We start from the raw sequence: 17241 nt of genomic DNA, 5'->3' as shown, positions 1-17241 counted from the left end.
TATTTCATATGTTTTTTTTCCATTAAGAAGAGGGGGACAACTATCAAATGAGTCACAGCGACACAATTTGCAAATGAATAGCATTTCAATTCTCGTTAAAACCTTTTATTGCGAGCGTACGAAATGGTCAATGGTTTGTGCCTAATGGGGGCAAAAAGATCTAGCGTATTAGTTTCCTTTTAGTATAATAAAAATGACTTCATAAATAAAATATAAAACGATCAGTTATATATTAAAAAACAAAAGTCTTATTTTGTCCATGAGTATCGATTTATATCTCTTAAAACTAGTTGCAATTTATGTTTGTGTGGAGAAACACGTTAGTCGTATCTTTCGTTTTTTTGGCCTAAAAAGTTAGTCGCATCTAACATATTTTTTTAATCTTTATATAAGACTTATTTAATTAATTTAATTAGAGTTAATTATAAAAATATAATATAATTTTTTTTAAATACTATAATCATTTTTCTTAGTATCATTTCTCCTTTTCTTACTCTGTTATGATTGAGAGAATATCAATAAAAATAATTTAAACAAATTAATAAATATGAAAAGTATATTTTATATTTAGGATCAATGGCATCTCAACAATTGAGTTTTTCATTAAGACTGGTGGAGTAGTTAATCTGGCAGTTACTGTTTGACCTCATCAGCTCAAATCAGGTTGGATTATGACAATTCCTCAAAAGGACACAATTATTTTGTTTTTCATAATCGAATCACATAGTTTTATTTTAAAAAATTGAGTTAGGTTAGGGTGAAACGCGGAAATGACATCTGCAGATCGTTAGATTCAGCCTGACCTGGATATCCTCTAAGTGCGTTGGAATAAATTCGTGCAATATTTATTATAATCTATTTATGTCGTCCATTGGTCAAAACGACTACGCCGTGTTAATGGCCTTCCAAGATGGTGCTACCACCGGGAAATGGGAATAATGGACGTCCCTGATTTGAATTTGAATATCCACAAGACCTTAAAAATTTGAACTATTCGGCGTCTTCCCATCAAGTTCACGTCAAAATTTCAAATCACTTCCCTCCTTCTCATCTTCGCTCTTTGGTCTGAGACTGAAATTTCTTCTTCGTAGAAAAACCCTAAGATTGCTAATCAATCCCAACATGTCTTCTGTGGTACCGCCGCCGGCCCCCGGCCGAGAACTCTCGAACCCACCCTCCGACGGCATCTCAAATCTTCGGTTCTCCAACCATAGTGATCACCTGCTTGTCTCCTCATGGGATAAGGTGTGCGCCTGCTCTCCATTTCTGCTTACTTGTCGTTTTTACTGTTTTGCTAATTAACAATGTAGTTCGTTACGCTGAGCCTGAGCTTTGGTTAATATCTGATTAGAGTGTACGATTGTATGATGCGAGTGCCAATGTGCTCAGAGGAGAGTTCATGCACGGTGGACCTGTGCTTGATTGTTGTTTCCATGATGATTCTTCAGGATTTAGCGTCGGTGCCGACAATACAGTGAGGCGGTGAGTGTCTTTTTCTTTCTTTCTTTCTTTATTGCTGAGTCTGTTTCTTTTGATATTTTGAATTTTCTTCTTAGTTCCCGAGATATGTTGTGTGAAATGCGCTGAGGCCTCACTTGTTAGTGGTTCACGGTTGACTCCTCATGTCGAGTTGCTTGATTAGCTTGAAGTAGCGTTTTGTTGCGACCTTTGCAATGCGTTTAAGCTACATGAATGTGCTTAAGAATGATTCTGATTTCTGAGAAGCAGGTTCAATCTGTAAGTGTTTGTTTAGACAATGAACGCTGCTTATTCTAGCTTCTTCCTCTGCTTACTATGAGTGTTGGTACACTCGTGACTTTAGTGATAGTATTCATGTCACTTGTCAATAATGCAAATCCTTGTACTCTAGGCACAATGTTATTTATTTGGAATGAAAAGCTATGGTTGACCATATTGTTACAATAGAAACAAAACAGAGAACATCACTACGTCTGTCCAAGCCAATTAACTCCTTATAAATTACCCGGGGTACACAAAAGGAAAAAGAGGGAGCATTAAGCATACTTGTCTCCTCATAATTGAAGTTGCTTATCTTATATCCCGTCAAAAAAAGAAGTTGCTTGTGTTCAGGGTGTCTGCACGCAACCTTGCACAAGTGCATGTTGCCCAGTAGCAACCTTGTGCAACGTAGAGGTTCCCTGCACACAGCCTTGTGTAGGTCTAGGTTGCTCGTCCGAGTTGCTGCAGGCATCCTTGCGTGTGGTCCAGGTTGCCTGCGCACTGCCATAAGCTATAAGTCTGTCTTCTATCGTCTTGAGCTTAACCTAAGTTGATTTTAAATTTAATTATTCAACACAGGTGAACATTGCAAAAAAGTAGTTAGTGTCCAGCTTGTAATGTTATTGTCATCGGACCTGAGTTGATGTTAACTGTATGATTTCTTCCAGGTTAGTCTTCAGCTCTAATAAGGAGGATATTCTAGGAAGGCACGATGCACCTGTTCGTTGTGTAGAGTACTCTTATGCGGCAGGTCTGTTACTGTAGCCGTCAAAATCCACTAAGGATTTACTAATACTGCTTACCTTATCTCATTAGTTTTCTCTACTTTTTAGTTTTTATACTTGTATGTAGCTGAGATGAGATCCGTAGTGAAAGAAGCTTTTCTTGAAATGATTTGACAGTTAGCAATAACAAGAACAAATTTTGATTATTCGCTAATGATCCTGTATCACTCTTTCACACCCTTGGCTTATTTGAATGCTAGTTTCATGCATATTGAATTTAAAGTTCTCTTCTCAGCTAAACCAAATGTGCCTCTAGTCAGAAACCTGTCAGAATAGTAAGTAGCAATTTAAGATATTGCTCATAAAATTTTGGATTATATACTCTCTAAAACATCAGTTGGAAAGTCAATCTAGACATCTTCAAAGTTTTTGTAATGTCATGTAGATGCAGTCTATATGGCCTTGAGGACCATCACCATTGTTGAAATGGTTTATAATGTCAAATTATCAAACAGTTGTTGCTATGTTGATGTCTCATCTCATGAATGTTTTGTTTGCTTATATAATATTATCCTGCCCTTTCTTTGGAATTATTGTTCTATAGTTGATGCCCGGCATTGTTATGATGTGCGGCTTCAATAAAGTCATCGTATCCCACTTATTTGTTTTTATGACAGGGCAATTGATCACTGGTAGTTGGGATAAAACCCTGAAATGTTGGGACCCTAGAGGAGCAAGTGGACAAGAGCGCACACTTGTTGGGACATACCCACAACCTGAGCGTGTCTACTCTCTTTCCTTGGTTGGGCATCGTCTGGTTGTAGCAACAGCTGGAAGACACGTTAATGTTTATGATTTGAGGAATATGTCTCAGCCTGAACAACGGAGGGAATCTTCATTGAAATATCAAACCAGATGCGTGCGCTGTTACCCAAATGGAACAGGTATTTACTTGAACTTTTGGGCTTTTTTTGGGTAAATTGTTTTAAGTTGTCTTCGAATTCTCATTGAGTTCCCTTGAGTAAACGACATATATTTTCTGTTATATACCGTGCTTTAACCTTTTTTAAAGTACTGACATTGAATATGCTGAGGAATGCTACAACCATGTGCAAATGAATGAAGGAAATAGGACTCTTTATATGTTCATGTTATGTGTCATATAATGAAATTCAGCTGATGACATACTGATAGTTTGTCATTTTTATTCTTTATATATGATCTGATGCATTCGGTTCTCATTTGATTTCTCCATGCAGGATATGCACTTAGTTCAGTTGAAGGGCGAGTTGCAATGGAATTTTTTGATCTCTCAGAGGCTAGCCAGGCCAAAAAGTTGATTTTTTCCTTTCCTATCTCTATTCATGGATTTTGTTCTCCTGATATGATATTGATATTCTGCTCGCCTCTTATCAGTATCTATGATATATTTTGTTGGTTTCATTCAAGAATAGCATACGTTCACCTTCTTCAAACAACTTTTCGGTTAGTGACTTCCAAGTTTCCTGCAGATATGCTTTTAAGTGTCACAGAAAATCAGAAGCTGGAAGGGACATTGTTTATCCTGTAAATGCCATAGCATTCCACCCCATGTAAGTATGATAGTGTTCTTCATTTCTTGGTCTTGTTTATCTTACTTAAGCTATGAGGCAGAGTGCAAAAGTTATATATGTAATTTTTGGTCCATTGACTATAAACCAAGGGTTACCACGATGCAATAGGTGCAAAGGGGAAATACCTTGATATTTCATCGAGGAACCAGTTTCTTTTTATAAGACTTCAATTGATGAAGGTCCTTAATACAATCTGAATAATGATGGGCATGACCATGATGTTAATTGGAAATTAAATACTTGCAAGTATGCTTGGAACTATTAGCCACATTGAAACTGAACGCTGACAGATGGTACCATGATCGACTGTGAAATTCAGCTGACTAAAATTTGGGCAAACTGATTTTACTAATTAATAAAGAAAGAGGCAAGCTTTATATTGATTAATTGAAATGAGTCGGCATCTTTAAAATACCCGCCTTAGTTGTGTCTTTAGGCTTACATTGAAGTTTCAACTATACTAGGTTATAAAGGCTGAAAATGTGTCTGTTGCCCTTTTGATCATACTGGGATATGATGGAGTTGTTCACAATGAGATATCTTGGAGTGCTTAACAAGGTGCTTTATGTATGATTCTACCTGCAGATATGGTACGTTTGCAACTGGCGGTTGTGATGGTTTTGTAAATGTATGGGATGGAAACAACAAGAAGAGGCTATACCAGGTTTTGGTTATTTCACTGATTTTTTGAATATTTATTTCTACTTTTTATCTGAGTGAATTGCTGAATTGTCGTTTTCTCTTTCAGTACTCAAAATATCCAACTAGCATTGCAGCACTTTCATTTAGTAGAGATGGACGCCTCCTGGCTGTTGCATCAAGCTACACATTTGAAGAGGGAGCTAAACAGTACTCTCTCTCTCTCTCTCTCTCTCTGTGTGACACTCCCCCGCTCCCCCCCCCCCCCAATACGTATTTCAACCTGAGTACTGGTACTCAACATGTTTTTCCCTAATTAAAAATATTTGAAGAGATTGTGCTCTGAACACATCGTAACTTATTTCTTGGAACTAATAATAATAATAATAATGAAAAAGAACACTTTGTAACTCTAACCTCTTGCGTAATCTTGTGCAGGCATGAACCAGATGCCATCTATGTACGCAGTGTAAATGAGATAGAGGTCAAACCAAAACCCAAAGTCTATCCGAATCCGCCAGCGTGATTCCTGATGATCATATTGAATATAGTAATTATTTTCTTTTTACGGATTATTCTGGCTACTTCTCCCAATTCTTTGTGACTTGGGTATGTAAACTAATTTTGTGCTGCCAATTTCTAGATACCAATTGTGGCAAGATTTTAGCTTTTCTACTGTTTGCCCGGTACCTCCACATTCATGGAGATACTGATGTTGTAAAAGTTGACTTGATGAGTCCGGTCTAGTGAGATGCCTGTCCTCACTATTACATGTGGTGGTTTACCTGCCAATAGAATTAATCAATGCTCAAAGTATTAGTTTGGAACGGATCCATTAAATCTCACTTTTCGTTTTTTGTGCACACTGCGCCTAAATTTAAGTCGCCAATTCAATGTGGTAGTTTCCAGGCCATAGGGTCATAAATTGAAGCCATATCCACGAGAAAGCAACTCCAATATTTAGCCAAGGCCAGATTAAGCTAAGGGACCGACAAACCAATAACAAAAGAAAAGTTGTCTAGATGTCTCGTCTCGTTACGTGATGCTGCGCATATTCTCGGTAAGCGATAATTCAAGTTTCTTCCCTGGCTAACTTGTTTCAGTTCATCACTAGGTGTGAAAAAGATAAGTTTGAAAAAAAAAAAAAAAATTCTTGCCAATGATTATCCAACTTAACATGAATACATAAAAAGATGGATCGCCCCGGTTTTTCCCCGAAAAGATATAAAGCTACGTAAAGAATAACCACGATGAGATCATCCATGGATAGTGCAAGAAGGAACAACCACTAGAATGGTCACTTGCTTGAGAGAAAATTCGTGAGAGGATTGAATCGTGTCAGGGTGAAGCATCTAGAACTTTCCACGTGGCACCATGTCAGCTACACCGCCGATTTGGACGGCTTTTAATTTTTTTTTAAAGAAAATATATCTCGCTTGTAATGTTTCGTGCCGGATGAGGATGAAAGGAGTAAGCCGCACTGTTGAGGCAAATCAGTGGATCATTAACTATCAACGGCTTGTCGGTTAGCCCCCACGTGGAACAGCGAGTATTTTAACTGGAACTCAGAGATCTCCACCGCCACGTGTCGCCACATGGTCCCTCCCTTACGGCTCATGTCCTGTTCCTCTCTTCACGCCCACACTCTTCGTTTCTTTACTTTAAATTAAATAAAAACATATAAAGACGGAAATCTCAATATAATTGCCACCATAAATCGGGAAATTAGAATACCTGGTAACCTGGATCAATTATTAGAGAATGCTAGAGAGAGATGCCATGAAGGTTTTTTTTTTTTTTTTTAAATTTTCTGTATAAATTTTTTAAAAGATTAAATAAATAAAGGGGGGGCGCGGGGGCAAGTAAGGATGATGTTGGAGGAATTAGCTGGATCCCCAAGTGGCCAAATGTGAGACTGCCAACCAGTGATTAAAAGAATTAAGAGAGTGGGCACCGCCAAACAGGGCGTGACTGAGGCGCGTGACGTTAGTCTTCCCTCACGCATGACTCTAACTCTATACCGTTCCCTTCCGCCTCCTCTACTTTTCTAATCATATCACCACAAGACAAGCCTCAGATTAGTCTAATTAAGCTAACACTATATTTTACCCACTGAATTATATACAGTAACTTTAATTTTGAAACAAAATTAAACTCGTAATCATCATGCCGCGGACGATTTAGCTCGTTAATTATCAGCTTTGTCTCAATAACCTGGTTATTTGAAGAATCAAATTATATATTAATTAGAGACGCCTCTTGGGTAATTGCTGATTTGGTTTGAGCTTTGATTTGGTTATGGACGAAAAGTAGTAGTAGTTGAGTGAGGAACAAAAATGCTGGGAGGAGGGGAGATATTTGCGGAACAAGTCACAAGGTTACGTTGAAATAAGAAAGACGTAGGTGAGAGATAGCTCACTTAATTAACCACAAAGTAACTCCAACGCAAACAAACAACATTCTTCTTCCCTTCCCTTCCTTTCCCTTCAGCTTCCTTCCTTCTTTCCTTCGCGAAGTAATCCCACAAAAAAAAAAACCGTGTTTTGCACGCATCCAAACAATTGAATTTTGACTTTCCCTTCCCCGTTCTCATTTCGTGTTTGGGTGTATCCGTGTGTTTTAAAAAAACGCAGACCCCCTTCACGTACCTTTGTTTTGACTTGGAAAAAGTCTTCTCTCTCTCCCCCCCTCTCTCTTCCTTATTTGACCCACTTCACTCTCTCTTTCTCTCTCTAAAACACAACCTTCCACCTACTATCTTCTTGCTTGCTTCCTTCCTTCATTTGTTCAGCTTCTCCTACTATAAATTCATTTGCTTCACACCCCCACTTCCTCATTCACTCTTCTTTCTAATTCCAGATTCCCGATACACTTCTTACCCTTCACTCTCTCTCCAATAAGAATGGCTTTAGAGGCTCTCAATTCTCCCACTACTGCTCCGACTTCTTTCACCTACAAGCACGAGGAAGAAGACGAGGAGCTTGATCTTCACTGGGCTAAGGGCAAGCGAACCAAACGACCTCGTTTTGACTCCAATAACCCTCCTTCTGAGGAAGAGTACCTTGCTCTCTGTCTCATAATGCTCGCCCAAAGCGGCCACAACAACAACGCCGCCGCCTCCTCCTCCTCCTCTCCGCCGCGTCCTTCTCCTTCACCGTCGCCTCCTAATCCTGTGAAGCCCTCTCATAGGTGTACCGTCTGCAATAAAGTCTTCTCCTCTTACCAAGCGCTCGGGGGCCACAAGGCGAGCCACCGTAAGTCCTCCTCGGAGTCCACCGCCAACGCTTCCACCGCCGCCGACAACGCTTCCACTTCCTCTGGTGCTGGCACAGGAAGGATGCACGAGTGTTCCATCTGTCACAAGGTCTTCCCTACCGGTCAGGCCTTGGGTGGACACAAGAGATGCCACTACGACGGCGGCAACGCAAACAGCAGCAGCGCCGGCGCCGGTGTGTCCTCATCGGAGGGAGGCGCTGCGTCTACTGTAAGCCTCCGCGGGTTCGACCTAAACCTGCCGGCACCGCTGATGGACTTATCCCCGGCAGGATTCGGAGACGAATCTGGGATGAAGATGGGCGTAGAGCAAGAGGTGGAGAGTCCGTTGCCGGTAGGAGCCGGCAAGAAGAGAAGTCGGGTGCTTTTTCCGAGTGAAGCAGACGATGTAAAGCCACCGTCGTCTGCGTTGTTGCAGAATTGATAGGGTTGTTGTGTTAGAATACAGTGAATGAATTGATGAATTGATTTGTAATATCAGTTTCTTTATTGATTGATTAGGATCAGACAGACTTTGATTTCTTTTTCACTTGTGGCTTCTTCTCGTTACTCTCTGTACAGACATATTTGTTCATTGCTTTTTTGGCATCAAATAAATTTACCGCTCTCGTTTTTATTTACATTCACGTTCTCATTCATTATTGTCTGAGATTCCCCTCACCCCCACCCATGCAATAGTTAACTAATCATTTTTAAATGTTCATTTATTTATTTTTAATGAGAAGAACGATAATATAAATATTATAAACCAATTTAATTATTTTTTTTCTTCAGAAGATCATCAAGATAATCTGGATTAGTAGAACCTCACTTTAGGTAGCAGCCAAGAGGAAAGAATCACTTTCGTTAGTGCAAAAGAATGAAGTGAATATTTTCTTTTACAGTCACAGGGACCAATGAGGAAGAAAACACATCGGATTTTCCTTTTTCCCCCCCTTTTGTGTACTTGAAAAGTACAAAGATCGGTTAACCAAATGTACGGTCTTTGGGAGAAAAACAGCAATCTATGTTAAGAATGAGAATGACTACATAAAGGATGCCACTAAGTTCAGATAACTTTATGAATTTATGATTTTACCCCCATGCCATAAGAACAACCTTTTATGTTCTGAGCAAAAGTATATTTAAGCCAATATTCCACTTTCAGAATTTGCCCCTTTCGTGGGCAATTAGCAAATAACAACACGCTATTAAATGATAAACAGGACTTGAAATTATTTATTTATTTATTTATTGACCCAATGATATTTCTCTCAAAAAAGAGGAAGGGAGAAAAATTAAAAGAGGAAAGGGATACCTATTAATGATGGGTTGGCATTATAAAGTTATTGATGAATATTGACCATGGAAGCTTAGATGAAGTCAAAGTCTTTTTCAATATGAATAACCAAATCTTGTGGAAATTTCTCTCTCCAAAAAAAAAAAAACGAAAATTCAGCAGCCGCGTGAACCTCAATTAATATACCAACAACATTAACAAAGAACAATTCCATTATATTGCTAGTCAATTGTCACCACTTGTTAGCATTATTCATTCATTTTTTTTGTAATTATGGTAACTTAATTATTATGCTTTACATTAGTAGTAAAAATGGAATCTAAACAGATTGGAACAATTATTAATCAAAAGATAAAGCAAAGAAAAAGTATATAAATTATTAATGAGGCATATATAGGCACGTTAGGGTAATGGGGAAGGTGGGTTGAACCAAAACCTTCCCATGTGGTTGCTGTCTCTAATCAACATGTTGGAATCATTATACCAAGTTTAATTTCAAATAAAACACTTTGAGCATTTGGCTTAATTAGGGACACTCTCACTACTTGTTGGGTTGGCGAAATTATACTTACCCACTAATTTATATATCCAAAAGTCTTTGTCTTTGTACTCATCCTCAATACTCATAGGCCATTAACTAGATATCTATTTATTACTAATAGTTTAGTAGTTTAGTCTGCTTTATTTTTCCCTTGGCATCTGGAAAGTATCAAACAAAGCCAACTTCAGTGTACCATATGATTATCCATTAAGAAATTAAAACAAAACGAGCACATTCTAATGGGGAAATAGTAATTTCATGAAGATCTACTCCTCTGATCCTATTTATAGAGCACTGAGAGAAATTTTTTGTATGGATATATAATTTTACCCATCATTTATTATTGTATGGACTTTGTTTATATAAGATATAATGTATATTAAATAGAAATAAAGTCAAAAAGTTATTTTATTTTAAATGAGAGTTAATGAAGTTTAAAATTTTTCTTGATCTATATAAAACATGCTAGAAGTACCTTATAAATAGCATCAGAAAAATATTTTTGAACTGAACGGGAAAATAATTAATGTGCGCCGCCTCATACTTATTTGATAGATTAATGCACCCAACTAACATAACAATTTGGACTTAAATAAATTAATTTTTACTTGATTTATAAACAGGCCACAATAATTGCACACGTATTTTATATATCAGACCAAGATGATCCAATTAAGTTTCTTGGGACCAAAATTGTGTGAAACGATTAGGCAAGGGCAGATGGGGATTGCTTAACGTGGCTTTGGACCAATGCAGATTACAGTTACGTCACTACAGAGAATTGCTTTTAGTCCTAAATAAAGAATATCATTACTTAAAAAAATCTGAATGATAACATAAACAGAGAGTTATTAGTAACTAGTACTTTCTTTTCTTAAAACTTTATTGTAATTCTTAATAATAATAATAATAATAATAATAATAAATGGTATAGTTGAAGGCAGTTTGAGAGTACGTGGTGGTGATAAAGTTAAGGAAAGCGTTGAATAGTATGTGAAGTAGTGAAGAGGCTTACGCGTTGTTAATAAGGAGGTGGAGGTGGACGCGTACCAATTTGTGACTTCAACGCGTCTCAAAGCCTACTAGCGTCTTCTTCAAGTTAATCTCTCACTGAGCCCTAATCACACTCTTTATTCCTTAATTCTTGCCGCCAATACTGCTCTAACACCACCGAATATTCTTTCTGTTATTACTTACTCGCTCCGTTCTTTATTATAGAGACAAATAACCAAATTACGTTGATTAAAAAGTAGTTAAAATTAGTTAAGAACAACTAATGTGTAAAAAATATTTTTTTTCCAAAAATACCCTCATTAATAAGGGGAGATAGCATGAGAGAACAATTAAATTATTGAAAGAAGAGAAGTAGGAGGGAGAGAGTGTGTGAGTTGGAGACAATAAATATGGGTAAAATAGAAAATTAGTACAAAAAGTAGAGACAACTTTTAAGTGTCTCTTATATATAGGAACATGCCATAAGCATCAAATGTCTCTTATAATAAGGAACGGAGGGAGTATTACATAATACCTCCGATTTTTAATATAAAACATTTAATTTATTTCTAAATATGATATTTTAATTTACTTCATCGCTCATCTTTATCTATTTTTCAAAATAATCCTTATAATAACCGCACATATTAAAAATTTTATTAAATGGTAATTCTAGTTAATACACATAGCTAGTAAGATATTTTACAGAATACAACACTTATTTATTATAAATAACTAATTTAATTACTTTTTTAAAATTACTTAAATTAGTCAAACTAGTTCTTATATGAAGTATAGTAGCCAGCACATCCTTTCTGTATTCTTTTAATCTTGTTGATTAACTTGAACAAAATCAAAAGCCATGTCAGTCGCAGGCTGCTTCTTAATTAAAGTCTAGCCAGGGAATAGGAGGAAGACAAGTTTTGTAAGCAACTTACATAGTACACTGAATCTTCATCTTTATGCGAATCTACCACTCAATTTACATCAGACTTTTATTTTTTTTTCCTTTTATCTTCATTGAGATATTTTAGAATTTTGCTCTACTTTTCTTTTCTTGTTTAGACGATCCTAATTAATGGACATTCATTTATAATTTTGTTCTTCATTGACATGTTTCCTGAAAGAATAATGAAAGAAATCATCCTTTTGTTTCTTAATCCCTCCTTGGATATATACGGATTCTGAATTATTAAACTAAACTAATTTGTGAGCCATCGGGCTGGATAGACTCACAAGTACATATATTTGCTATAATCTCATGCAAATTTGGATTAATGAGAGATAATTACGTATGTGCATGCATAATTATAGTCTCATAATTGAGAGATTGCTTCGTGTAAAAGTCTAAGAAAAAGATGGAGAAAAGGCTATGATCCAGAAGCTTTAAGTTAGATGATAAGACGAGACGTTTTCAAAAAAGCCAAAAAAGATAAGATGATACAAATGGCAATTTTTATCTTTCTTTAATTTCACCTTTTCCCTTTTAAAAAAAAAAATTTGCTTCTTCACCAAGAAAAATTGCAGTTTACTACGTACTATTAGTGACTTTTTTTTACTCTTCCGATTAACCACTCGTTCAAGAAACGACATTATCGTCGTTATTATATGAGTAAATTAATGATGTGAGAAGTGAAATGGATAGTGATATGGGCATTTGGAAATGAAGACCAAGACAAACCAGGAAGACGCAGCACAAAAAACGTGACAGAAATAGCACTTTAATTAATTACATCCTTCATTTATCATTTAATTTTTTTAATAATCTTATTTTTTTTATGCTTCATCTTCTCGTTCTCTATTTATATTTTTCAACTTTATTTACGATTTTTATTATATATATTGTGATCAAGTAAGTACAACTGACTATATAGATCAGGTCAAATCCCCGAAAATAATAACTAAGAAAAATGATTGATTATAATAATTCAGTTAGCAGCCTTGCACTAGTTTACAAATAGTTGGTTATTTTTAATTAAGCCCAAAAAGATTTAAATGATCTAATTAATTAAAAATGGAGAATGATTAATCAGCTTGTTCGGTTGCTTTCGGAGAGTGTTAGGCATGGTCGTCCATGGCCATCGTGTTTGGTGGTAGACAGGGAGTTACTGAGTCTTTCCGTTAACAATTACCAACAAAAGCACCCTCCCTCTCTCCCTCCCAGTTTTTTTTCCTCCTGCCGAGCATAGGTATTTTTTTATTAAAGACAATTTTATTAAAACACTATTAAGTATTAAATATAAAAGCCTTTCTCAGTAAAGATAGCCCCTTCTGCTAGATTTAATTTTTATTGTTATAAGAACACTCTTCTAACATGAAATCAAACGGAACCACTTTTAGTGCTTATCGCAATGACTGCTTATCAAATATCAATCATTCAAATCTAATATAGATGGCCTAAATTCAATATTTAATATTTTATTTTTAAAAATATTTTTTTAATAGGTACATAATTCAAAATAAATGTAACCTCTTAACTGTAAGGTTTTTAATTTTTTTTATTTTAAAATCACTAGTTAAAAATTTTAAATTTAGACCATTAAAATTGTATATGAATGTTTTAAATTTCACCGCAGGAATGACTATCATAGTGCTCATGACTGATACTCATCTCTACAATGAGCACGAAAATTGATTTCGAAATGAAACTCTCTTTCTCTACACGCACTATTAGCCAATTCTAAACTAAAACGGTAGTTCAATAATTGTAATTAAGTGTATTTTTATTGCCCCATGGAGCCACAAACACTTTATTGGGTTCTAATCAATTTATCAGATCCATGATTCGTTACACAGGTATTGTTTCAGTATCTAGGGGAGCTTAGGATTATGCCACTCTAAGATATTTTAATATTGAAATTAATATATATTAAATTCCGTTTTGCGCTTGAAATAATTCATCATAACACTTGTCGTCCCCCCCTTTTTTTCCCACATATATTTTTTTGATATAATTTTTCCCCTTTATTTAATCAGAAATTTTCCCTATTTTTATTATTACAAGAGGTTTTATGGGGAATCAGATCCTCGATCTGGCAGTTAGGCCTTACTTATCTCTAAATCAGCATCCATATAAAATATAAAAAGTTCTGTGGTCATATTTCTATACATATCAAAGTAAAATTTATAAAAAAAGAAATTATAATATTCGTGAGTAATAAACAATACACTTCAGCTTATATTCTATTTAAAGTACCGAGCCTAGGGTGAGTCCTCCCCACATTATTAAAAAGTATTCTAAGAAAATTAAAACACATTTTTTTTATGAAATATGAATAGCTAACTTAATTTTTTTATATTTATAAATTAATAATCTAATTCTTATATTAAAAATGATAAGTAGTATTATTTAAAGCACTCACTACGTTGGATTCATCTCTTGCTTCTACGTAGGTAAAGTAAAAGAAATTCTTCCAACCAAAAAAAAAAGAGTAAAAGATATTCCACATTTGTATCTGATTCTTACCTAAATTGATTTTTTTTCCTCTTGTTGCAATGAATAAATAATCCATCAAGTTGTTGCATGATTTGCTGTTATACATGACAACGTACCCACTAATTATAATCCATTATTATTATCCAGGGGTTAGGTGCTTAAGCAGCCTCACGTGTGAACATGTTGAAGACGAGACTATCATGTTAAGCATGATTTATGTTGATTATTATTTATTAGTAGTTAATACGCCCTGGTTAATTACTGGCCCCAGAAAAAATATATATGTTTCACTTAATTTATTTTAATTTTTGCATTTGCGATTTGACATGTCTTGAGAGAATGAGAGGTTCAGCTACCATCCTTCAAAATACAACATTTCAAACTCAATGCTTTCCCTTTCAAATGGGAATTATTTTTTAATTATATATCTAGGAAATTTCACACGTGTTTATCGTTGTGGAAAAACCTAGCAACATCTGGAAATTTTGACAGGGTAACAAGTTGATCCATCAATTGAAACACACATATTTTATTTCTACGTTTGATTAAATCAGTGTTTTTATTAATTTGGATTCCTTAATTTTATTTCAGCATTCAAATTATTCAAGAGGTCTGAAGCCGACGGGGATGACAAGTGGTAGCCATTTTCACGCTCTTCTGCCGAAAGGAACATTTTCATTTTCTGAAAACCCAAAATGGGGCTTGTGGCCCCGGGTTATATGGGCCACGATTTAGCCCAAATCCAGTTGTTATAGGAAACATCTAAAGCACATGTTAGCAACTTGAAATATTTTAACCAATGGGAGTTGAGTCGAGTAGAAAGAACTAGTGCTCATAATATAGTGAACTAAGATTCAAACTTCTACAAAAAGAGGTACCCATATTCAGTTTATGATAGTGTCTCGAATAAGATTGCTTCTAATAGAAGGATATATGTGTTTACTCAGAAAAAAAACAAAAATAGTTTTCAGTACATTTATTATTTTTAAAATAATTTTTTGAATATATCTTTTTTTTGGTAGAAAAATTGAATTACTCCTCTGGTTCTTAATATAGGACCTAATTGTGGAGTTAATTTTGATCCTAAATATAAGACATATTTATTATATTTATCAAATTTTTCCTAAATCAACCCTACGGATATTCCTCAATCATAATTAAATAGAAGATGGAGGGAAGATATTAAAAAAGATAATTATGGTATTTTAGGGAAAACAAGTCATATTTCTTATAATTAACTAACTTACCTAACCTTCCTAATCTAATCAAATTAGTTAAATATGTCTTATATTAAGAATCGGATGTGTATATACTTATTGTTTAATAATTTTTAAAAGTGAATGCAGCAGGCTCTGACTTCAGTATTAGTGCGACATTAATGAGGTCCATTAGCACAGGAATCTGTGCTATTGAATGAGGTTCATTAGCATGGTAGTAATCTCGGGCAAAGATCATTCGGCCTCTTTGTCGACTAAGTTTCCGGTGCCACTCTCCACCTCCTGGGAGGGTATGCCCGGTATAGGTGTGTGTCATGAGTGGTTGAGGTTTTAGTGTTGGTAGGTGACTTACAGCGATAAGCATATGCTTTTGCTGGGCGATTGCAGCAGCAATGGTCAAGTGTATTGGTCTCAATTGAAACTCCTCGAGCCTACCCTTGCTTTAGCCACGCAAGAGACCTTCATGCATCTGATAGCGGTGATTGTGACGCTGCGTCTGGTATGCTTTTTCCATCCCTTTTCTCTTCTCTGTGATTGGTGGTTTGGCCAAAGCAGCGAGCTAACCAATCGGTTAACATGGTCCAAGTCAACATTTTTCCAAATCGGGTCGGATATCATTTTGCATTTCGTTTCCGATTCGTATCACTCATTTACTATTCCCAGGATGACTATCCCAAATCTGATTTTCGGTCTCAGCAACCCACATATGGGCGGGCCTCCAGTGTACACATGGGGATGACCTCATCCCTTACGCTAACTGTCATATTTTTTTAGCAGAGGAGGCAGGATCTAGAACCCAAGTAAAGGAAGCTTCCGACGATTCATGTTTGGTTGTTGTCGTAAATGTGTCTTCAAGCTTCCCCACTCTAATAATATTCTAAAGCTATTTTCCTCAACTTTCAATCCTTCAAGTTCTAACATGGCATCAAAACTCACAACTTCCATGACAAAAAAAAAAGAAAAAAGATGTTCATTCTGCCTATCACAATTAAATTCTCTCTAATAGTCATGTTCATCATCTATCTCATACAACCCAAACTTCAGGTCACAAATACTTTCTCTCTCCAGTTTGCATTTTTTCTTTTTTTTTTTTATATCTACCTACCCTTGACGTACTGTTATGCACGTGCTCTTGCCTTTACAATCCGTTTGACGTACTTCAGGTCACAAATACTTTCTCTCTTCAGTTTGCATCTTTTTTTTTTTTTTTAATTTTAAATATCTACCTCCCTTTGACGTACTGTTATGGACGTTCTGATTTCGTCCAGACTCTTGTTTTCGTAGTTCATCTAGTTCTGTCTAGATTTTATGGTTTGTACTCTTTTTATTTAAGGATTAATAATATTCTAACTGTTATCCATTGTTAAATTTGATCCTTAAATTATGCGGATAATAGTCAAAATATTTTTGTCATGAAAATAAATTTCTAAGGTATATAAGAGCAAAACAAAAAAGATTTCAAGTGCCGAATAATCTCTTATGAATACTTCCCAAGTAACTCAAATTCGAGACCCAAAAGGATTCAGCAGTCCTTACACCGCTAGACAACGAGCTGTCACTCTTTCTTTTACAGAAGCAACAAAATAAGGAAAGCGAGAGAGAGAGAGAAAATTCTCATTGGAACCATATTAATCAGCAGCTCCAAAAATATTCCGGCAATATTTTCCACCCAGATTGCAAGAATATTACCAGCCACCCAACACAACAAAAATCCAACAATATTCTGGCAAGTGAATATTTTCTCCAAGGATTCCAAAATACTCCTCCGGTCCTTAATTATTGAGT

General features: G+C 35.7%; 2 protein-coding genes across 2 annotated transcripts; both read left to right on the top strand.

Moving 5' to 3' along the window:
- The first annotated feature begins 921 nt into the window (after positions 1-921).
- LOC114725377 (mitotic checkpoint protein BUB3.1) lies at positions 922-5562 on the top strand. Its single transcript, XM_028911881.1, has 9 exons — positions 922-1245; positions 1352-1482; positions 2409-2491; positions 3143-3409; positions 3725-3800; positions 3977-4057; positions 4664-4742; positions 4827-4927; positions 5156-5562. The coding sequence occupies exons 1-9, from the start codon at positions 1123-1125 to the stop codon at positions 5241-5243; spliced, it is 1029 nt and encodes a 342-aa protein (XP_028767714.1). The 5' UTR covers positions 922-1122; the 3' UTR covers positions 5244-5562.
- Positions 5563-7302: 1740 nt separating this feature from the next.
- LOC114725359 (zinc finger protein ZAT6) lies at positions 7303-8610 on the top strand. Its single transcript, XM_028911859.1, has one exon. It carries the CDS (start codon positions 7620-7622, stop codon positions 8412-8414), a length of 795 nt encoding a protein of 264 aa, XP_028767692.1. The 5' UTR covers positions 7303-7619; the 3' UTR covers positions 8415-8610.
- Positions 8611-17241: the final 8631 nt, after the last annotated feature.

Source organism: Neltuma alba, unplaced genomic scaffold, assembly GCF_004799145.2.
Source record: "Neltuma alba isolate B1F8T4 unplaced genomic scaffold, ASM479914v2 tig00012250_pilon, whole genome shotgun sequence".
NCBI lineage: Eukaryota > Viridiplantae > Streptophyta > Magnoliopsida > Fabales > Fabaceae > Neltuma > Neltuma alba.
This window is presented reverse-complemented; position numbering and strand designations above follow the sequence as displayed.